The following is a 24040-nucleotide window of genomic DNA, read 5'->3' as shown; positions in this document are numbered from 1 at the left end:
TCGCGGCGTCCTCGCGGGTACGCGCCCCGTCGTCCACCTCCCGTCTCCGCCACGCTTATCGTCCCATCCTCGTCTCTTTACTCTTTGCTAACAAAACCAAACTGCCCTCCTCGGCCGACTATCGGCCGCCCACTTCTTCTACTTCGCGTCGTGGTCTTAGTTCTTTTTCCTTCCTTTTCTTTTATCAGCCGTCCTCTCTTGTTTCTTCGTCTTTTTCCTCACTTTTCGCCGATCAGCCATCTGTTCGCGTTCTCCTCCATCTTCTCAATTCTTCGCTTCCTCTCTCCCTCCCCCCCCCCTCTCTCTCTCTCTCTCTTCCTTCCCTTTCTCCTCTCTCATTCTCGTCGTTCAACGATATCGCGCCGAGTTATTCACGCGCGTTAATCAACAAATGGGCAGGTCGGCGCGCGGATAAAGGCTCGCGGATCACCGCGAGAGAATGCGAACGACGGGGTGGAGGGAAGGAGAGGTCGTCACGTCGCTCGCTAAGGACGAAATATCGATCGACGGGTCATAAACGTCGACGTCATCGTGCACGTCTTTGTGCGCGGCAATTTATTTGTATTTAGTATGTTGCCATGACGATTGTGAGATTTGCGTTCGCAATAGCCGCCGGACCGGTGTGGCGAGATCTCCGCGCGACGGTGCGCACGCGCTTTGTGTTAACGTGTGAAAATTCAGCAACCCCTTCGCGAAACTCTTCGGTCAACGTTGATTTAAGACATACGCGAGCGCGATCCCGCTCGCTCGCTCACCGCTCTCGCGTCGCGCGGTCGCAGTCTTTTAATTATTGAATTACCGAGAGCCATTGAAATCGCATAACGGTAAATCTCACGCTAGCACCCACGATCGTGTTATTTACGGGCGGGCTCTCGAACGCACGGTGTATATAATTTCTGCGGTTTACGGTGTACGCCGGTCGCGCTGAATATACGCGAGAATAAACAGGAATCCTCAGCGTGAGCGAGCGAGTGAGTTTGCCTCGCGACTTCCCTCCCCCCCCCTCCCGCCGCTAAATCACATCACGTCTCTCCCATCGTTTTGCCCCAGCGGACAACGAGATAAAGACACTCGCGGTTTACCGTGTCGTGCGCGAGACGAATCGGCAGCGTTAATCTCGCCGACCCGATGAATGATAAGACCTGAAAGCATGCTCTGGCGTATAGAGAGACGGCGGTGTCATTATCCGCTTCCGATATAACAATTGCAGTCGGAGAGAGGACGGACTGTCGATGCGCCGCACCGCGCCGCGCGTCTCATCGGCCAGTCGCGAACGGTCGTTTCCTTCGCTCGGCTCGATTAATCACTCGATATGCGCGCGGCAACGCGAGCGCGGTGAAATTTCGATTTCGATAAACTTGCAGTTAACGCGCGTAATATTGACACTTGATACGCTCGCTCTCGTTCAACCGGTGAGAAATAACGCATCTGTGAAAGATCGCCCAGTGCTACACGCGCAGCGCGTAATCGATATATATATATATATATATAATATCGGATGATATATGATTCTTTTCTCGTCGGTATTCACAATTTTCTATATCTGTTCAAAGCTCACTTTCTCTCTTTCTTTTCCTCCATCGGAAAATCTCTTGTATTACCGACTCAATTTAAAGCGGCTGTATCAATCTCTGTTTGCAAATTTGTACGTCGTCCAACGTCAAATTGTGCCCGTTTAACGTTAGAATAAATTATTAGTTTTAAGATTAAGTTTAAGCGCGTTTTCTTTTTTCTCGCCTGTTCTTTTCGCGGCTCCTCGAGAACGCGCGTCACTCGCGCCTCGCGCTCAATTCGTGAGTGATTTCGGCATTTCAGGCCGAACGTGAACTACGAACAATCCCGAGCAAGAGTAAAAAAGTCTAGTACTATTTTCTCTTCAGACAAACAGTCAGCGAGATATCGTAAGTTAAATATTCAAAAAGTTACCACGTTTTCCTTGAATGTCTCAAAAAATATTAGGCAAACAAAAAAATGTTTCGCACGAAAAGTCGTTCCAATTAATCGGTGGAGAAAGATGAGACAATAAAAAATTGGGGTTTCCATTTAGGAAAAGTGATGATCAGTGAATATCTCGAGAGTGGCGCCACCTGTAAACAAACTGACACAGTTGTTTCGTGTTCCCCTTGAAAGAGCATACAACTTTTGTCTGAAACATTTTCCCCTAAAACGTCGCGTTTACAAAAAAATCGGGATGGACCGGGGTGGTCAGATACACCCGGTATATCGCTTGCGCAGGGGTGAATATCGGTTTAAGCGTGCAGTCGGCCGCGCTGTCGTGCGAGAGACGGTCGTTGTCGTAACGACGGCCTCCCTCGCGCGGCGCGCAACTCCAGCGAAAGGATTTCGTTAGACGCGCCCCCCCCCCCCCCAGTCGAATTCTCCATATCCCCTTCTCTCGCATCAACCCCCGTGTGCCTTGTCCGCTTTTGTTACCGCCTACCGTCTGCCGACGCTTCTCTCTTCCGCTTCTTCGGCGGCGCGTACGTGCAGCACACGACACACATCGACACACGCGCGCGCACTCATACATTCACGTGCATGCTTATATCGCGTGCGCGCGCGTGCGACGGAGGGTGGCCGTGTGCGACTGCTTCGAGCCGAGTCGGGTCTTCTTGTGCAATGCCCCTACGTGGAAGACCGGCGAGTATTGGAGAGGCATCGCAATGCCTGGAATGTTTAATACCGGCGCAACGACACGGCACGGAGAAATGGTCGGCTTCAACCGCGGAATAAATCTCGTGGAATCATACCCGCCCGCTGCCATTTCTTGTCTGCCACGTGCCTCCCAAGAAATTTTTCAGAGGCGGAAACGCTTATTGCATTTCTATACGTAACACTCCTTCACGTGGCGGCGCGTTCGCGGAAATCGCACGCGCGCGCGCGCGCGCGCGCAGTCTTCGTTGAAAGGAGAGTTCATTTGCCGGGGAAATGTTTCGCTGCTGCTCGCCCGGAGTATGTCGCAATTTGTAATTGAGGCTCCCCCCTTCCCCGCTCGCCGACCTGCCGACGGTCCGGACGTACACGTGTATGCGAGCAAACCTGCGCCGCGGCGCTCGGACGACGCGCGAAGAACAACCGCGAGCTCTCCTCGAGCTCGTGTATTATCCCACGTCGCACCATGGCAATCCTTTTTCGCCTGTCGCCAACAAGACATCCGCAGTTGTCCTTCGCACACCTTCTTCTCCTTGCCTCATCACCGACGCCGCGATTCAAGACGAAGGGCGATTTGTCTTTTTGGCGCTCCGCGACGCCGCACACGTACCGTGTCAGCCCGGCCGCTTGTTCTTGCTCGTTAATCCTGGCCTTGCCGTGAGAAAAAGGACTCGCTTTTTTCCCCCTCGACGGCAAGTAAAACATTCCGCCGCTAATTACGCTCGCTTACTCGTCCCTGATCAAATATGAGCGACTTTTCCGCTTTCTTCCTCCCACCCTCTCTCTCCCGCCCGATCTTCCTCGCTCTCTCCCGCGCTCCCGGGGATTCTATCGGTCGGCCTAGGTAAAGGTCGGCCCTGACAGTCCTGTCCTCCGAAGTGCGCGATGTTTGCCGGGAATATAGGACGTCGGATTTAATTGCCGCCGCAGCGAGGGTGGACTACTTGATGCGGCGACGGCGATAGAACGACCGTTAGAATTTCATTAGGCCGTAAGTTCGGACGCGGCGGAGTGACTCGCTTTGAAAGGGCCTCGTCGCACTGCTGCTGCTGCTGCTGCTGCTGCTGCTGCTGCTGCTGCTGTTGCTGTTGCTGCTGCTGCTGCTGTTGCTGTACAGTTGCAGCTGCCGCCGCGACTGGTAATGTGAGAGAGTCGGAAGCCGCTTGGATCGTGCTTGCGGCGCTCACGGCTCACTGACCGCCGCCGAAAAGCCGTTCGTCCACCATCCGACGAACGCGAACAGCAGTCGTATCGCGCGATACAGACGTATTCTCGGGCCCGCGCTGCTGGCACGGGATCGCAAGTAATAACGCATGCATCGCGAACACGATGAAACGGAAATAATGCGCGAAGTTTGGCCGCAAGTGCTGCGCGATGCCGCGAAGTCAGCTTACGCGCTCTAACCGGGCTTCGCCGCGCGAAATCCGCCGGCAAACAAATGCGCTCGCCGAATCCCTCTCTCGCGCGCTACGTCCTAATTACTCAAGTCCATCTGCACGCGATCGCTTTCGCTCTTGCTCCTGCTGCCCATTTTATTCACGCTCCCGGACAATAACTCGCTCGCTTTTGCGCCGGGCGCAAATATCGCAAATATCCGAGTCCCGGTTATCTCGCCCGATGGTTGAAAAAAGGAAGGGTGCACGCGCGGGATACACGGAATGCGGCGGGGTGGGCGCGGGGTAGTTTTTAAATTCGAGAGATTTCCCGTGTAAATGAACAACGATCCTCCTCCGCGCGCCGCGGCGGATACGCTCGTTCTCGATATTCCACGTAATTGCGCGCGTTGCACGATACCCTGGTTATCTGCTCGATGATACTGCTCGTGTATTTGGTGCGCGTGGACGAGCCGCCGCTTATAAACTTGGGCACCGCGATCTTATCTTTTTGTCGCTCGATATAAGGCTCGCTCGCGTATTCCGGAAACTTGCCGAAGCAACCGGCGTGACTTCCGCCCGGCGCTTTGGGGAATGGGACGTAGAACTGCATCTTCTTGGCTGGCCTCCTCGCGATCCCAACGTCCCAACGCAAGTAAATAGGTCCTGGACTCTCGTCCTTGTACGGATTGGGAGGGAAATAGTCCAGTGGCGCGTTGGATGTCAAGAATCGGCCCACGTGCTTCGTTTCTGTTTCAACCAAGGCAACGGGTTTCGAATTGAGAATTCAGTGAACGAGAAGGGACTATAGTCGACGTGAGCGATGATCGGTTGAGCGAATCTTTCGCGAGATCGAAGCTTCCGGAGTGATTCATGAAGCTTGTGGGATTCGCGGGATAAATTTGAAAAATCTACTGTGTGCGTTTCGGATTGCATTCCGAGCAATATAGCTCTCTCTCTCTCTCTCTCTCTCTCTTGTTTCCTCATTTTTCTTTCTCTCGTTGTTGTTATTGTTGAATATTTCTCCAATCGTTTCACGCTTTAAAAGTCGGTGGAGATTGCTCGCGATTCTCGTCGTCCCAATTTCTTTTTTTTTCGACGATGGAAATTATGCTAAAATTAATTAATTATGCTGTTGCCCCGCGAAACGAAAAGGGAGAGTCCTCCGAAAAAAAAGTTGAACCTCGCGTACGCATTTCGCGTTTCGTCGTCATTACTTTTCACCAATGTCGTCGCGGCGCGAGGCGCGTGTACACACACGAGATAATTAAAGAGAAAGAGGGCAAAAAGTCCGCAGCAAAATGAAATAAAACTGCCGTTGAATTAATTACTGTTTTTATCAGCGACGAGTAAAGTGTGAAGAAGCTTGTGTCGTGTCGTTATTGATAACATCGGCCGCGTTCATTATTCACCGGCGATCGTTGTTACACGCCGTGCAATTATCTGTCGTAAAAGTCGCGGGGTAATCGCCGCGTAATTACGCCTCGGATGAGCGGCAGCAATTCGAAGGATGCGCATCTTTTTTTCCTCTTTACGCACGCGACGAAAAAGCTACGCCACGGCGAGCATTATTAAGTCCCGACGCAGTATCTCGTAACGCCAGAATTATAGATTAAAGTGCTTCGTAATATACGTACGACGGGGCAAAAACAGGAAGAGCGGAAGGAGGAAAGAAAAGGGCGGAAACTCGCTCGACAACAGCGCAGTTCAAACTGCGACTGTACACGTGACCCTCCTCCCGTTCTCATCATATTCAGCTCAAGATCGAGATAAGCTCGTCGTTCTGACATAAATCTCTATCGTTACTTACTACGGGTAAACAACGGCGGCTCACTTCGCCCGTAATACACGGAGCAACTGCGAAAGTAAGTTTCTCGAAAACGTCTTAACGACATCCGGTTCGTGAGTATTCCCGAGACCGCGGAAACAATTTCTCTCTCTCTCCCCCCCCTCTCTCTCTCTCTCTCTCTCTCACCAAGTAATCGTGCACCCTTCACTTGCCTTTCTCACTTTGACACTCCGCGATATACGGTACATACGCGCGCTCGCATACAGACGTAAAAAAAAGAAACACTCCGCCTTTGTAGTCACGTATGACGTATGAAAATGCGTCTCGACGCTTTACCGTCACACACGGAGCAACGTTTTATTAACCGGCGAGACAACGTGAAGCGATCGCGATTAGGCAGGATGGTAACTGAGAGAGCGGTATAAGACAGAGAAGGGGAGAAAGAGAGAAATACGCGCGGCCCGTTGTAAGTACGCGGCGGCTGAATAATTTGAGCGGTTTGTCAGTCGAAGAGCACTCGCACGAACGAGCGGACCGGATCGGAGGCGGCGTAACGCAAAAACCCATTTACTTTTGCGAAGTATTCCTTCCGCGACTTGATCGTAAGGCTCGTGGGAATACGCCGGATAAGGACTGAAGCAAATATTCGCGTATCCCGGGCCGCCAAGCGGATTCGGCTTGATCTTCATATTAGGCAGAGCCGGCAGCTTTTTTTTCTCTTCCATCTTCAGCAACGGACTGAGGTAAGAAGGCTTATCGAAACATCCGTACCAATCTCCGGGAGTCGAGTGCTTCTTCGATGGCGACGTCGGTAGCATACCGCGGATCTTCCTCTTCTCGTCTCGTAACTGGAATCGCGTATCCGTCAAACAAATAAAACGGATACGGAGAGAGACCTCATCTCGTCTTCCCTTTGCATATACTTTGTATCTCCATTTCCTCTCTTCTCCCTCCTCTCTCTCTCTCCTCTCTCTCTCTCTCTCTCTCTCTCTCTCTCTCTCTCTCTCTCTCTCTCTCTCTCTCTCTCTCTCTCTCTCTCTCTCTCTCTCTCTCTCTCTCTCTCTCTCTCTCTCTCTCTCTCTCTCGCTTGCTCTTTTTTATCCATTTCATTGTAATGTTTTTACTAAAACGAAAACTATCGAAGCAAGATAAATACGATCGAATGGAATACTGACAATGGAGGCAAATACCTGGCGATCGAGAGCAAGAGCGGAAAACAGAAAGAATTGTTTAATCAAATATAACAAATTAAACGAGATCCTTCCTCTCGTCAGACCAGCCAGACCTCATGAGCGCGAAGCACCTTTTGCATTCCGCTCCAAATCAATATTGAAATGCGCGCGATTTGTAATTACTGATCAATTGCAGTTTACATAATCAATAATCATTCGAGATTTATAACGTATAACTAGCGGAATAATTATCAGTCAGTTGAGGTAATTAATTACGATAATACTATTAGTGACGGAACGTATCAGCGAGCAGTAAACCAATAATTAACAGCGGCACATCAGAGAAACACTCGGCAATAATGTGGAGGATGTCCGAGACGTCCGCGCTTCCTTGAAGTTCCTTCGGGGATAGCGTCGACGTCGATCCGGGACATCCTGTGCATCGCTAGTAAGTACCCGCCGCTCCGCTTCGTCGCGCCACACTTCGCTGAGTGCTTCGCCTTCGAAGATTCGCTCGAATTTCTTCTCGAAGAGCACTCCGGAAGGTCCGGCGAGGATTTGACGTCCTTTGTCGATGCCCTCGCGAAATATCACCTCGGGCCTTCGATACTCGTCAAACGGGCCCGGCGGTGCATCGTCGAAGAAACCTAAAAAGTTTCACCGCTCGTGAACAAGTCTCGAGAAGTCGTCGGGCGAACGGACGGACGGACGGATGGACAAGCCCGTCGATCGGAAATATCTTACCGACTCGCTCGAGATCGTATTTTCCATAGTGACGGCCGACATTGCCGGATAACGGCGTGTCGCCCGTTCTACGTCCGCGACTCATCCTCCCTCTCGCTCGTACGCTAATAAAATAACAATAACTACAACTTCCGCATCGTTACCTCTCGCTGAGGTAACCTGACACTATCGTGCCGCGCGAAAAGGACACGCTTTTCCTAGCCAAAACATGGCGAGGTAATCCCTCCTCCTTTCCTCTCTCTCTCTCTCTCTCTCTCTCTCTTTCTCTCGCCCGCTCGCTAATTAGCAGCGGACTCAACTTATCGACGTAAGAATATCGATTGCGCGATTTGACGGGACACTCTTCAGACGAGTTGAGCCTCGTGGCTCTTAAAGGAGCATAAAAACGCGTTTCAGCCATGTCACTGTGCGCTACGTTGAGCGGCTTATTTTCTATAAGCGGCAAGGAGGAAGCTGTGCGAAAGAAACGAGAAAGAGAGAGAAACGCTGGCTGGCCCCCTTGCGACAATGCGGGAAACCGACTGAAAAGAGCAATTAATTTATGATCACCGGAGCGAATATGCTCCCTGCAGCGCGTCTCTTCTTTTTTAATTTCGTTTTTATACATTGCCACGAGGAAGTTGCGACGGAGGTGCACGAGCGAAGCACGAAACACGTAACGAAGATGCGCAGCGTCAGATCGATATCGGGCATCTTAAATACTGAGGATAGACTTATGGGTAATTGAACCGGTTGCACCGTCAATAATGGATCGTCCTTAATGAGTTGACGTTCATACTACGGATATCTACGGTATTCTCGTTGCGGCAACAGTGGAAACATTTCGTTAGCTCTCCTGTTTGGAGAGACCGCGCAGATCGTGGCAGGAAACTGCACACTCGTGAAAAAGCGTACCAACCGGCCGATTCTGTTAATGCTAAAGGACGAAGAAGTGGCGCGTTAAACGCCCACGTTCATTCACGAATGAACGGTAATAAAGACGCGCCCGAAAAAAACATGTAAATAAAATATATAAAAAATATATAATATATAGACACGATTATCGAGCGTTGCATTTAACGAGCATCGAAATAATTTAGTCGCAGCACCGACGAGGTAATATAAAGACTGTCAATCTTAGGTAAATTATCGTATTGACCAAAGGGGCCCCAAGAAACCTGGAGGTAATTGACGAACGATGATAATACCGACTATTATACCTACGCTCAAGATAATACAACTAGCAACTATTGCCAATGCGTGGCGAGAGGAAAGACACGCGCCACTATTCGTGTTTTGCCTCGTCACACCTCCCGCAAGCTAACAATAGTTGCTGAATCGATTAGGTCACGCTGTGGCCTGAGCGGCTGCAAAGCTTTTCCATCCATCTCGGCGCGCGCTTACTCAAATTTCTGTAATTAATAAACTGTTACGAATATCGAAAAACGCTATAGAATTTTTATATTTATTTTAATCCAATCTATATATCCACAAGCTCGGTAAAAATTGTTTTACAACACCTTATATACAGGATGTCTCATAACAATTGTTTCAGAGCTCGTGAAGACAGAGCGGATTAAGTCAAACATAAAAGTCTCATACCGTTCTGCCACTTCTCGGCTGCTTAAGCTAAGATCAAGTACGAAAGGGTTTAGATACTTACTCCCTCTGGTACCCTGCCACCTTGTCGTGGGGGGGGGCTCCGGTGATCCGTCGATCCACCCTAGGTAGTACCACCGGTTGACCATTTCGAGCTCTTGGCCCTCAGGTTGGAGCAGGTTGAACAATGCGCTCTCAGGGCTCCTCCCCAACCTGGAAGGTCCTGGAGGCCGTGTGCGGCAGTGTGTTACGTCAATGTAATGCATGCCGTGGCGCTGTACGGGGACTCAGTTTGGGCCCTACAAGTTAGGGCCAACCCGCGCATAAAGCGAATTATGCGCCAAGTGCAGAGGATGGCTCAGGGAGCATCACGGTGCTATCGTATGGTGTCGCACGCGGCAGCCATTGCCCTAGCGGCAGTGCCCCCCCATGGAGCTCCTCCGCCGATATGTACGAAAGTACATATCGACGGGTACAGGAGCTAAAGGAGCAGGGAGGCACTAACACCATTTCTCCCAGAGAGAGAACGGCAGTGAAGGACCACGCCCGACGGTCCATGATGGTGGCCTGGGATCGATACCCAGGGATTCCAACTTGCCGGGCCAGCGGACCGTCGGGGCTATCCGCCTGGTCTTAGATCAATGGATGGGATAGGGCGAGATGCGGTATAACATATAGAATGGCACAGGTGCTGTCGGGGCATGGTTGCTTCGGCAAGTACCTGTGCCGTATAGGGAAGAAGGCAACAGCGCAATGCCACCACTATGGAGCGGCAGAGGATACGACGGATCATACACTCTCTCAGTGTCCAACCTGAGTCAGAACGCCATGCCCTCCGCGAAAGCATAGGAGATGACCTCTCCCTGCTGGCCGTAATAGCGGCCACTCTGCAGGGAGAGGGGAAATGGGAGGTCTTCTCCTCCTTCTGCGAGCAAATTATGTGGCAGAAGGAGGAGGAGTGGGAGCGTAGGGGTGAAGGCCCCTATAGACCAAGAGTCAGCAAGACGGCAGAAAGAGGGGGTGCGGTGGTGGACAGAGATAGGGCACTTATGCGCCCTCCGCCGCCACCGCCACCGTTACGTAACTCTCCAACTCTGCCTCCCCCTATCAACGAGGAGGCACAAAAGGGGGGGTAGATGACAATAATAAGGGGTAGACCCCGGTGAGGCGGAAGATATATCCTCCCGTCTAGCGGGTCCACCCCTGCCTCTGTCGAAGCGGATCCACCTCCACCGGGGATAGGAATGAGGGACCCGGCACCATGGGGAATTAAGGTGCCGGTGTCCCACTATGAAGGAAAGCAGGTGGTGATGTCCGCACCTCGCCTAGAGGAATGCAGAATGCTCCTCAAAGTGAGAAAGGGGGAGAGAATACTATTTCTCTCTCCCAAACAAGGTCTGTACGAGAGTAAACCCAAGCTGTGGGGAGATGGCACGTGGAAGCCATATATCAATACCACCTATGTACCCTCTCGGACTGGCTGAGAAGGACATCCAAGGGGTTTTAGTGGGTAGGTGGTGCACGCACCAGGGCACACCGAATCCCACACTATCCCCACCCTCTCTCTTCCCCGGAGAGTGGGGGTGTCTTTAGAAGATTTCCCCTCGTAAAAAAAAAAAGTAGTACCACCGGTCCAACCGGAGGAAGGGTCGTGTAGGGAGGATCACTGGCTAAGCGCATCCCGAGTCTAGTGCCTCGGGGGACGGTGACCGCAACCTCCTGAAGTCGCCTCCCTAAGTGGAATAGTTTGCTGGATGCCGTGATGGAAGAACCTCGGCTGGGTTACGATAACCTTGGTATCACTCCGTCCACGGGGCCCCAAACCTAGCGGCGTCCCCCATGGTGCCCGGGTAGTCGGAAGCCCGGAACTCCCGAAAGCGGTCCGGCTCCCAGCGAGGGGGATCATGGCGTATGGATCTCACTCCCCAGCCCCCTTGACCCTTGGCTCATGTCGAGGAGGGAAGGGGGAGCGTGGAGGGAGGATAGGTGTTCCCCTCTCTCCAATATCGAAACCGAAAGGCCAATCCGGTCGGGAAACCGGCCGAGGTACCGCGCCCCTGACTCCCTAGATGGGAGATGGAAGGCCGCGGTAACCGGGCGCGGGGCTCTTCGTACGAGCCCTGGGGCCGGGGTGTCGAGGAGGGAATGCAGGCGCAGCTCCCCCTTCTTCGGCCCGATCGGTAGACACCCCGGTGGGATTTTAGTGAGTAGGAGTCTCACATAACCCCCGCCTGCCCAAAAGGCGGGGGTATCCATGATGGATTTCCCCACCGTTATCAAAAAAAAAACGGGATGGTCGGGGGGGATCGGGGCGTGCGTAGGAGGCTAGAGTCCAGTGCTGGGCTGCCCATCCTCTGGCTCGAAACATACGCCGGATCCCCGGGGGAAATCGAGGACCTCTCCCCCGGGGGAATCGGGCATGCCCAGCCGGCGGAGCCGTAGCAGGTGGTGGCTTTCAACCTACCATGAGCGAAACTAGCAAAATTAAGAAGGTAAGAAGGAGGCAGGGTGAAGGAGGCAGGCCTCCTTCTGCGGGGAGGTAATCTCCCGGAAGGAGGCCGCCGAGTGGAGGCGCCGGCCTGGCAAACGCCGTCGGAGAGGACGGCGGGGCCGGCGCTCCCTCGGGGGAGGGGGAGTCGGAAGCGGCCTTGAGGTGGCATCAGACGAGGAGAGGGCGGCGGCTTACACGGGTCGGCGCCTCCCTCGGCCACCTTGGGCCAGGCTCCGTCATTCAGAGGGGAGCGGGAAGAGCAACTCCCGCTCCTCTGAATGATTGGATAGGGGGGAAGAGGGAGGTGGGGAACCCGATTGGGGTCGGGCCCACCTCCCCAAAATCCCTCGCTCTCCCTTAAGGAAGAGGGGGGATAAGGAGGAAGGGTGGATGTCCCCTTTCTCCAAGGTGACACCAGAAGGCCAACCGGCGGGGATACCCGCCGGGAACCGCACCTCTCCCACTAATTCCCCGAAAGGGAAGGGGGGTGCGGTACAAGAAGGCGAAGGGCTCTTGGAATAGAGCCCTGGGGCCGGGGAGTTGGGGAGGGAATGCGGGAGCAGTTCCTCTAACTCCCCTCCTCACGGTCCGACAGGTAGACATCCCGCAGGGGTTTTAGTCGGTAAGAGTCCGACATAACCCCCGCCCCTCCCCAAGGGAGCGGGGGTATCCATGATGGATTTCCCCTGCGTGAACAAAAAAAAAAAAAAAAAGTCGTTCGAATACCACTTCGGTTATTATGCTACCCTATTACCAAAACTCGAAAATGCGAAAAACTGAAATTCACCAATTTCTCGATTTCGTAACAGGAGAATATAATGAGTGAGGAAGTCGTTCGAATATCTCTTCGGTTATTATGCTTCCCTATTACCAAAACTCGAAATTGCGGAAAACTGAAATTCTCAAATTTCTCGATTTTGTAACAGGAGAATATAATGAGTGAAGAAGTCGCTCGAATACCTCTTCGGTTATTATGCTTCTCTATTACCAAAACTCAAATGCGGAAAAATGAAATTATCCAATTTCTCGGTTTTGTAACAGGAGAATATAATGAGTGAGGAAGTCGTTCGAATGTCTCTTCGGTTATTATGTTTCCCTATTACCAAAACTCGAAAATGCGGAAAACTGAAATTCTCCAATTTCTCGGTTTTGTAACAGGAGAATATAATGAGTGCGGAAGTCGTTCGAATGTCTCTTCGGTTATTATGTTTCCCTATTACCAAAACTCTAAAATGTGGGAAACTGAAATTCTCCAATTTCTCGGTTTTGTAACAGGAGAATATAATGAGTGCGGAAGTCGTTCGAATGTCTCTTCGGTTATTATGTTTCCCTATTACCAAAACTCGAAAATGCGGAAAACTGAAATTCTCCAATTTCTCGATTTTCTAACAGGAGAATATAATGAGTGAGGAAGTCGTTCGAATGTCTCTTCGGTTATTATGTTTCCCTATTACCAAAACTCGAAAATGCGGAAAACTGAAATTCTCCAATTTCTCGATTTTCTAACAGGAGAATATAATGAGTGAGAAAGTCGTTCGAATATCTCTTCGGTTATTAGGTTTCCCTATTACCAAAACTCGAAAATGCGGAAAACTGAAATTCTCAAATTTCTCGGTTTTGTAACAGGAGAATATAATGAGTGAAGAAGTCGCTCGAATACCTCTTCGGTTATTATGCTTCTCTATTACCAAAACTCAAATGCGGAAAAATGAAATTATCCAATTTCTCGGTTTTGTAACAGGAGAATATAATGAGTGAGGAAGTCGTTCGAATGTCTCTTCGGTTATTATGTTTCCCTATTACCAAAACTCGAAAATGCGGAAAACTGAAATTCTCCAATTTCTCGGTTTTGTAACAGGAGAATATGATGAGTGAAGAAGTCGCTCGAATACCTCTTCGGTTATTATGTTTCCCTATTACCAAAACTCGAAAAGGCGGAAAACTGAAATTCTCCAATTTCTCGGTTTTGTAACAGGAGAATATAATGAGTGCAGAAGTCGTTCGAATGTCTCTTCGGTTATTATGTTTCCCTATTACCAAAACTCGAAAATGCGGAAAACTGAAATTCTCCAATTTCTCGGTTTTGTAACAGGAGAATATAATGAGTGCAGAAGTCGTTTGAATGTCTCTTCGGTTATTATGTTTCCCTATTACCAAAACTCGAAAATGCGGAAAACTGAAATTCTCCAATTTCTCGGTTTTGTAACAGGAGAATATAATGAGTGCAGATGTCGTTCGAATGTCTCTTCGGTTATTATGTTTCCCTATTACCAAAACTCGAAAATGCGGAAAACTGAAATTCTCCAATTTCTCGGTTTTGTAACAGGAGAATATAATGAGTGCAGAAGTCGTTCGAATGTCTCTTCGGTTATTATGTTTCCCTATTACCAAAACTCGAAAATGCGGAAAACTGAAATTCTCCAATTTCTCGGTTTTGTAACAGGAGAATATAATGAGTGCAGAAGTCGTTTGAATGTCTCTTCGGTTATTATGTTTCCCTATTACCAAAACTCGAAAGATGCGGAAAACTGAAATTCTCCAATTTCTCGGTTTTGTAACAGGAGAATATAATGAGTGAAGAAGACGCTCGAATACCTCTTCGGTTATTATGCTTCTCTATTACCAAAACACAAAAATGCGGAAAAATGAAATTCTCCAATTTCTCGGTTTTGTAACAGGAGAATATAATGAGTGAGGAAGTCGTTCGAATGTCTCTTCGGTTATTATGTTTCCCTATTACCAAAACTCGAAAATGCGGAAAACTGAAATTCTCCAATTTCTCGGTTTTGTAACAGGAGAATATAATGAGTGCAGAAGTCGTTTGAATGTCTCTTCGGTTATTATGTTTCCCTAATACCAAAACTCGAAAATGCGGAAAACTGAAATTCTCCAATTTCTCGGTTTTGTAACAGGACAATATAATGAGTGAAGAAGTCGCTCGAATACCTCTTCGGTTATTATGCTTCTCTATTACCAATACTCAAAAATGCGGAAAAATGAAATTCTCCAATTTCTCGGTTTTGTAACAGGAGAATATAATGAGTGCAGAAGTCGTTCGAATGTCTCTTCGGTTATTATGTTTCCCTATTACCAAAACTCGAAAATGCGGAAAACTGAAATTCTCCAATTTCTCGGTTTTGTAACAGGAGAATATAATGAGTGCAGAAGTCGTTTGAATGTCTCTTCGGTTATTATGTTTCCCTATTACCAAAACTCGAAAATGCGGAAAACTGAAATTCTCCAATTTCTCGGTTTTGTAACAGGAGAATATAATGAGTGAAGAAGACGCTCGAATACTCTTCGGTTATTATGCTTCTCTATTACCAAAACTCAAAATGCGGAAAAATGAAATTCTCCAATTTCTCGGTTTTGTAACAGGAGAATATAATGAGTGAGGAAGTCGTTCGAATGTCTCTTCGGTTATTATGTTTCCCTATTACCAAAACTCGAAAATGCGGAAAACTGAAATTCTCCAATTTCTCGGTTTTGTAACAGGAGAATATAATGAGTGCAGAAGTCGTTGAATGTCTCTTCGGTTATTATGTTTCCCTATTACCAAAACTCGAAAATGCGGAAAACTGAAATTCTCCAATTTCTCGGTTTTGTAACAGGAGAATATAATGAGTGAGAAGTCGCTCGAATACCTCTTCGGTTATTATGCTTCTCTATTACCAAACTCGAAAAATGCGGAAAACTGAAATTCTCCAATTTCTCGGTTTTGTAACAGGAGAATATAATGAGTGCAGAAGTCGTTCGAATGTCTCTTCGGTTATTATGTTTCCCTATTACCAAAACTCGAAAATGCGGAAAACTGAAATTCTCCAATTTCTCGGTTTTGTAACAGGAGAATATAATGAGTGCAGAAGTCGTTTGAATGTCTCTTCGGTTATTATGTTTCCCTATTACCAAAACTCGAAAATGCGGAAAACTGAAATTCTCCAATTTCTCGGTTTTGTAACAGGAGAATATAATGAGTGCAGAAGTCGTTCGAATGTCTCTTCGGTTATTATGTTTCCCTATTACCAAAACTCGAAAATGCGGAAAACTGAAATTCTCCAATTTCTCGGTTTTGTAACAGGAGAATATAATGAGTGCAGAAGTCGTTCGAATGTCTCTTCGGTTATTATGTTTCCCTATTACCAAAACTCGAAAATGCGGAAAACTGAAATTCTCCAATTTCTCGGTTTTGTAACAGGAGAATATAATGAGTGCAGAAGTCGTTCGAATGTCTCTTCGGTTATTATGTTTCCCTATTACCAAAACTCGAAAATGCGGAAAACTGAAATTCTCCAATTTCTCGGTTTTGTAACAGGAGAATATAATGAGTGCAGAAGTCGTTTGAATGTCTCTTCGGTTATTATGTTTCCCTATTACCAAAACTCGAAAATGCGGAAAACTGAAATTCTCCAATTTCTCGGTTTTGTAACAGGAGAATATAATGAGTGAAGAAGTCGCTCGAATACTCTTCGGTTATTATGCTTCTCTATTACCAAAACTCAAAAATGCGGAAAAATGAAATTCTCCAATTTCTCGGTTTTGTAACAGGAGAATATAATGAGTGAGGAAGTCGTTCGAATGTCTCTTCGGTTATTATGTTTCCCTATTACCAAAACTCGAAAATGCGGAAAACTGAAATTCTCCAATTTCTCGGTTTTGTAACAGGAGAATATAATGAGTGCAGAAGTCGTTTGAATGTCTCTTCGGTTATTATGTTTCCCTAATACCAAAACTCGAAAATGCGGAAAACTGAAATTCTCCAATTTCTCGGTTTTGTAACAGGACAATATAATGAGTGAAGAAGTCGCTCGAATACCTCTTCGGTTATTATGCTTCTCTATTACCAATACTCAAAAATGCGGAAAAATGAAATTCTCCAATTTCTCGGTTTTGTAACAGGAGAATATAATGAGTGCAGAAGTCGTTCGAATGTCTCTTCGGTTATTATGTTTCCCTATTACCAAAACTCGAAAATGCGGAAAACTGAAATTCTCCAATTTCTCGGTTTTGTAACAGGAGAATATAATGAGTGCAGAAGTCGTTTGAATGTCTCTTCGGTTATTATGTTTCCCTATTACCAAAACTCGAAGATGCGGAAAACTGAAATTCTCCAATTTCTCGGTTTTGTAACAGGAGAATATAATGAGTGAAGAAGTCGTTCGAATGTCTCTTCGGTTATTATGTTTCCCTATTACCAAACTCGAAAATGCGGAAAACTGAAATTCTCCAATTTCTCGGTTTTGTAACAGAGAATATAATGAATGAGGAAGTCGTTCGAATACCTCTTCGGTTATTATGCTTCTCTATTACCAAAACTCGAAAATGCGGAAAACTGAAATTCTCAAATTTCTCGGTTTTGTAACAGGAGAATATAATGAGTGCAGAAGTCGTTTCGAATGTCTCTTCGGTTATTATGTTTCCCTATTACCAAAACTCGAAAATGCGGAAAACTGAAATTCTCCAATTTCTCGGTTTTGTAACAGGAGAATATAATGAGTGAGAAGTCGTTCGAATGTCTCTTCGGTTATTATGTTCTCTATTACCAAAACTCGAAAATGCGGAAAAATGAAATTCTCCAATTTCTCGGTTTTGTAACAGGAGAATATAATGAGTGCAGAAGTCGTTCGAATGTCTCTTCGGTTATTATGTTTCCCTATTACCAAAACTCGAAAATGCGGAAAACTGAAATTCTCCAATTTCTCGGTTTTGTAACAGGAGAATATAATGAGTGCAGAAGTCGTTCGAATGTCTCTTCGGTTATTATGTTTCCCTATTACCAAAACTCGAAAATGCGGAAAACTGAAATTCTCCAATTTCTCGGTTTTGTAACAGGAGAATATAATGAGTGCAGAAGTCGTTCGAATGTCTCTTCGGTTATTATGTTTCCCTATTACCAAAACTCGAAAATGCGGAAAACTGAAATTCTCCAATTTCTCGGTTTTGTAACAGGAGAATATAATGAGTGCAGAAGTCGTTTGAATGTCTCTTCGGTTATTATGTTTCCCTATTACCAAAACTCGAAAATGCGGAAAACTGAAATTCTCCAATTTCTCGGTTTTGTAACAGGAGAATATAATGAGTGAAGAAGTCGCTCGAATACCTCTTCGGTTATTATGCTTCCTATTACCAAAACTCAAAATGCGGAAAAATGAAATTCTCCAATTTCTCGGTTTTGTAACAGGAGAATATAATGAGTGAGGAAGTCGTTCGAATGTCTCTTCGGTTATTATGTTTCCCTATTACCAAAACTCGAAAATGCGGAAAACTGAAATTCTCCAATTTCTCGGTTTTGTAACAGGAGAATATAATGAGTGCAGAAGTCGTTGAATGTCTCTTCGGTTATTATGTTTCCCTATTACCAAAACTCGAAAATGCGGAAAACTGAAATTCTCCAATTTCTCGGTTTTGTAACAGGAGAATATAATGAGTGAAGAAGTCGCTCGAATACCTCTTCGGTTATTATGTTTCCTATTACCAAAACTCAAAATGCGGAAAATGAAATTCTCCAATTTCTCGGTTTTGTAACAGGAGAATATAATGAGTGAGAAGTCGTTCGAATGTCTCTTCGGTTATTATGTTTCCCTATTACCAAAACTCGAAAATGCGGAAAACTGAAATTCTCCAATTTCTCGGTTTTGTAACAGGAGAATATAATGAGTGCAGAAGTCGTTCGAATGTCTCTTCGGTTATTATGTTTCCCTATTACCAAAACTCGAAAATGCGGAAAACTGAAATTCTCCAATTTCTCGGTTTTGTAACAGGAGAATATAATGAGTGAGAAGTCGTTCGAATGTCTCTTCGGTTATTATGTTTCCCTATTACCAAAACTCGAAAATGCGGAAAACTGAAATTCTCCAATTTCTCGGTTTTGGTAACAGGAGAATATAATGAGTGAGGAAGTCGTTCGAATACCTCTTCGGTTATTATGTTTCCTATTACCAAAACTCGAAAATGCGGAAAAACTGAAATTCTCCAATTTCTCGGTTTTGTAACAGGAGAATATAATGAGTGCAGAAGTCGTTCGAATGTCTCTTCGGTTATTATGTTTCCCTATTACCAAAACTCGAAAATGCGGAAAACTGAAATTCTCCAATTTCTCGGTTTTGTAACAGGAGAATATAATGAGTGAAGAAGTCGTTCGAATGTCTCTTCGGTTATTATGTTTCTCTATTACCAAAACTCAAAAATGCGGAAAAATGAAATTCTCCAATTTCTCGGTTTTGTAACAGGAGAATATAATGAGTGCAGAAGTCGTTCGAATGTCTCTTCGGTTATTATGTTCCCTATTACCAAAACTCGAAAATGCGGAAAACTGAAATTCTCCAATTTCTCGGTTTTGTAACAGGAGAATATAATGAGTGCAGAAGTCGTTCGAATGTCTCTTCGGTTATTATGTTTCCCTATTACCAAAACTCGAAAATGCGGAAAACTGAAATTCTCCAATTTCTCGGTTTTGTAACAGGAGAATATAATGAGTGAGAAGTCGTTCGAATGTCTCTTCGGTTATTATGTTTCCCTATTACCAAAACTCGAAAATGCGGAAAACTGAAATTCTCCAATTTCTCGGTTTTGTAACAGGAGAATATAATGAGTGCAGAAGTCGTTCGAATGTCTCTTCGGTTATTATGTTTCCCTATTACCAAAACTCGAAAATGCGGAAAACTGAAATTCTCCAATTTCTCGGTTTTGTAACAGGAGAATATAATGAGTGCAGAAGTCGTTCGAATGTCTCTTCGGTTATTATGTTTCCCTATTACCAAAACTCGAAAATGCGGAAAACTGAAATTCTCCAATTTCTCGGTTTTGTAACAGGAGAATATAATGAGTGAAGAAGTCGCTCGAATACCTCTTCGGTTATTATGTTTCCTATTACCAAAACTCAAAATGCGGAAAATGAAATTCTCCAATTTCTCGGTTTTGTAACAGGAGAATATAATGAGTGCAGAAGTCGTTCGAATGTCTCTTCGGTTATTATGTTTCCCTATTACCAAAACTCGAAAATGCGGAAAACTGAAATTCTCCAATTTCTCGGTTTTGTAACAGGAGAATATAATGAGTGAGAAGTCGTTCGAATCTCTTCGGTTATTATGTTTCCCTATTACCAAAACTCGAAAATGCGGAAAACTGAAATTCTCCAATTTCTCGGTTTTGTAACAGGAGAATATAATGAGTGAGGAAGTCGTTCGAATGTCTCTTCGGTTATTATGTTTCCCTATTACCAAAACTCGAAAATGCGGAAAACTGAAATTCTCCAATTTCTCGGTTTTGTAACAGGAGAATATAATGAGTGCAGAAGTCGTTTGAATGTCTCTTCGGTTATTATGTTTCCCTATTACCAAAACTCGAAAATGCGGAAAACTGAAATTCTCCAATTTCTCGGTTTTGTAACAGGAGAATATGATGAGTGAAGAAGTCGCTCGAATACCTCTTCGGTTATTATGCTTCCCTATTACCAAAACTCAAAATGCGGAAAAATGAAATTCTCCAATTTCTCGGTTTTGTAACAGGAGAATATAATGAGTGAGGAAGTCGTTCGAATGTCTCTTCGGTTATTATGTTTCCCTATTACCAAAACTCGAAAATGCGGAAAACTGAAATTCTCCAATTTCTCGGTTTTGTAACAGGAGAATATAATGAGTGAGGAAGTCGTTCGAATTCCTCTTCGGTTATTATGTTTCCCTATTACCAAAACTCGAAAATGCGGAAAACTGAAATTCTCCAATTTCTCGGTTTTGTAACAGGAGAATATAATGAGTGAGAAGTCGTTCGAATGTCTCTTCGGTTATTATGTTTCCTATTACCAAAACTCGAAAATGCGGAAAACTGAAATTCTCCAATTTCTCGGTTTTGTAACAGGAGAATATAATGAGTGAGAAGTCGTTCGAATGTCTCTTCGGTTATTATGTTTCCTATTACCAAAACTCGAAAATGCGGAAAACTGAAATTCTCCAATTTCTCGGTTTTGTAACAGGAGAATATAATGAGTGAGAAGTCGTTCGAATGTCTCTTCGGTTATTATGCTTCCCTATTACCAAAACTCGAAAATGCGGAAAAACTGAAATTCTCCAATTTCTCGGTTTTGTAACAGGAGAATATAATGAGTGCAGAAGTCGTTCGAATGTCTCTTCGGTTATTATGTTTCCCTATTACCAAAACTCGAAAATGCGGAAAACTGAAATTCTCCAATTTCTCGGTTTTGTAACAGGAGAATATAATGAGTGAGGAAGTCGTTCGAATGTCTCTTCGGTTATTATGTTTCCCTATTACCAAAACTCGAAAATGCGGAAAACTGAAATTCTCCAATTTCTCGGTTTTGTAACAGGAGAATATAATGAGTGCAGAAGTCGTTCGAATGTCTCTTCGGTTATTATGCTTTCCTATTACCAAAACTCGAAAATGCGAAAAACTGAAATTCTCCAATTTCTCGGTTTTGTAACAGGAGAATATAATGAGTGCAGGAAGTCGTTCGAATGTCTCTTCGGTTATTATGTTTCCCTATTACCAAAACTCGAAGATGCGGAAAACTGAAATTCTCCAATTTCTCGGTTTTGTAACAGGAGAATATAATGAGTGAGAAGTCGTTCGAATACCTCTTCGGTTATTATGTTTCCCTATTACCAAAACTCGAAAATGCGGAAAAATGAAATTCTCCAATTTCTCGGTTTTGTAACAGGAGAATATAATGAGTGCAGAAGTCGTTCGAATGTCTCTTCGGTTATTATGTTTCCTATTACCAAAACTCGAAAATGCGGAAAACTGAAATTCTCCAATTTCTCGGTTTTGTAACAGGAGAATATAATGAGTGCAGAAGTCGTTCGAATGCTCTCTTCGGTTATTATGCTTTCCCTATTACCAAAACCGAAAATGCGGAAAACTGAAATTCTCCAATTTCTCGGTTTTGTAACAGGAGAATATAATGAGTGCAGGAAGTCGTTCGAATGTCTCTTCGGTTATTATGTTTCCCTATTACCAAAACTCGAAAATGCGGAAAACTGAAATTCTCCAATTTCTCGGTTTGTAACAGGAGAATATAATGAGTGCAGAAGTCGTTTGAATGTCTCTTCGGTTTATTATGTTTCCCTATTACCAAAACTCGAAAATGCGGAAAACTGAAATTCTCCAATTTCTCGGTTTTGTAACAGGAGAATATAATGAGTGAAGAAGACGCTCGAATACCTCTTCGGTTATTATGCTTCTCTATTACCAAAACTCAAAAATGCGGAAAAACTGAAATTCTCCAATTTCTCGGTTTTGTAACAGGTGAATATAATGAGTGAGGAAGTCGTTCGAATGTCTCTTCGGTTATTATGTTTCCCTATTACCAAAACTCGAAAATGCGGAAAACTGAAATTCTCCAATTTCTCGGTTTTGTAACAGGAGAATATAATGAGTGCGGAAGTCGTTCGAATCCTCTTCGGTTATTATGCTTCCTATACCAAAACTCGAAAAGGCGGAAAACTGAAATTCTCAATTTCTCGGTTTTGTAACAGGAGAATATAATGAGTGAGGAAGTCGTTCGAATGTCTCTTCGGTTATTATGTTTCCTATTACCAAAACTCAAAATGCGGAAAACTGAAATTCTCCAATTTCTCGGTTTTGTAACAGGAGAATATAATGAGTGCAGAAGTCGTTGAATGTCTCTTCGGTTATTATGTTTCCCTATTACCAAAACTCGAAAATGCGGAAAACTGAAATTCTCCAATTTCTCGGTTTGTAACAGGAGAATATAATGATGGAGAAGTCGTCGAATACCTCTTCGGTTATTATGCTTCTCTATTACCAAAACTCAAAAATGCGGAAAAAATGAAATTCTCCAATTTCTCGGTTTGTAACAGGAGAATATAATGAGTGAGAAGTCGTTCGAATGTCTCTCGGTTATTATGTTTCCCTATTACCAAAACTCGAAAATGCGGAAAACTGAAATTCTCCAATTTCTCGATTTTGTAACAGGAGAATATAATGATGAGAAGTCGTTCGAATATCTCTTCGGTTATTATGTTCCCTATTACCAAAACTCGAAAATGCGGAAAACTGAAATTCTCCAATTTCTCGGTTTTGTAACAGGAGAATATAATGAGTGAAAGAAGTCGTCTCGAATACCTCTTCGGTTATTATGCTTCTCTATTACCAAAATCTCAAAAATGCGGAAAAAATGAAATTCTCCAATTTCTCGTTTTTGTAACAGGAGAATATAATGAGTGAGGAAAGTCGTTCGAATGTCTCTTCGGTTATTATGTTTCCCTATTACCAAAACTCGAAAATGCGGAAAAACTGAAATTCTCCAATTTCTCGTTTTGTAACAGGAGAATATAATGAGTGAGGAAGTCGTCGAATACCTCTTCGGTTATTATGTTCCCTATTACCAAAACTCGAAAATGCGGAAAACTGAAATTCTCCAATTTCTCGGTTTTGTAACAGGAGAATATAATGAGTGAGGAAGTCGTTCGAAATGTCTCTTCGGTTATTATGTTTCCCTATTACCAAAACTCGAAAATGCGGAAAACTGAAATTCTCCAATTTCTCGGTTTTGTAACAGGAGAATATAATGAGTGAGGAAGTCGTTCGAATGTCTCTTCGGTTATTATGTTTCCCTATTACCAAAACTCGAAAATGCGGAAAACTGAAATTCTCCAATTTCTCGGTTTTGTAACAGGAGAATATAATGAGTGAGAAGTCGTCGAATACTCTTCGGTTATTATGCTTCTCTATTACCAAACTCGAAAATGCGGAAAAACTGAAATTCTCCAATTTCTCGGTTTTGTAACAGGAGAATATAATGAGTGAGAAGTCGTTCGAATGTCTTGGTTATTATGTTTCCCTATTACCAAAACTCGAAAATGCGGAAAACTGAAATTCTCCAATTTCTCGGTTTTGTAACAGGAGAATATAATGAGTGAAGTCGTTCGAATACCTCTTCGGTTATTATGCTTTCTATTACCAAAACTCGAAAATGCGGAAAACTGAAATTCTCCAATTTCTCGGTTTTGTAACAGGAGAATATATGAGTGCAGAAGTCGTTCGAATGTCTCTTCGGTTATTATGTTTCCCTATTACCAAAACTCGAAAATGCGGAAAAACTGAAATTCTCCAATTTCTCGGTTTTGTAACAGGAGAATATAATGAGTGCAGAAGTCGTTCGAATGTCTCTTCGGTTATTATGTTTCCCTATTACCAAAACTCGAAAATGCGGAAAACTGAAATTCTCCAATTTCTCGGTTTTGTAACAGGAGAATATAATGAGTGC

The 24040-nt window shown here is 44.9% G+C and overlaps 1 protein-coding gene across 1 annotated transcript; it reads right to left on the bottom strand.

The window, feature by feature from the left end:
• Positions 1 to 2390: 2390 nt before the first annotated feature.
• Positions 2391 to 7772, bottom strand: LOC105183179 (UPF0602 protein C4orf47 homolog). The gene is given in 3 exon segments (XM_011141131.2): positions 2391 to 4775; positions 6386 to 6662; positions 7443 to 7772. Coding segments are annotated over 3 exon segments (1044 nt in total). The 3' UTR covers positions 2391 to 4338.
• Positions 7773 to 24040: the final 16268 nt, after the last annotated feature.

This window comes from Harpegnathos saltator, unplaced genomic scaffold (assembly GCF_003227715.2).
Source record: "Harpegnathos saltator strain DR-91 unplaced genomic scaffold, Hsal_v8.6 scaffold184, whole genome shotgun sequence".
In the NCBI taxonomy this organism is placed as follows: Eukaryota; Metazoa; Arthropoda; class Insecta; order Hymenoptera; family Formicidae; genus Harpegnathos; species Harpegnathos saltator.
Note: the sequence above shows the minus strand (reverse complement) of the source record. Positions and strands in the feature narration are given on the sequence as shown.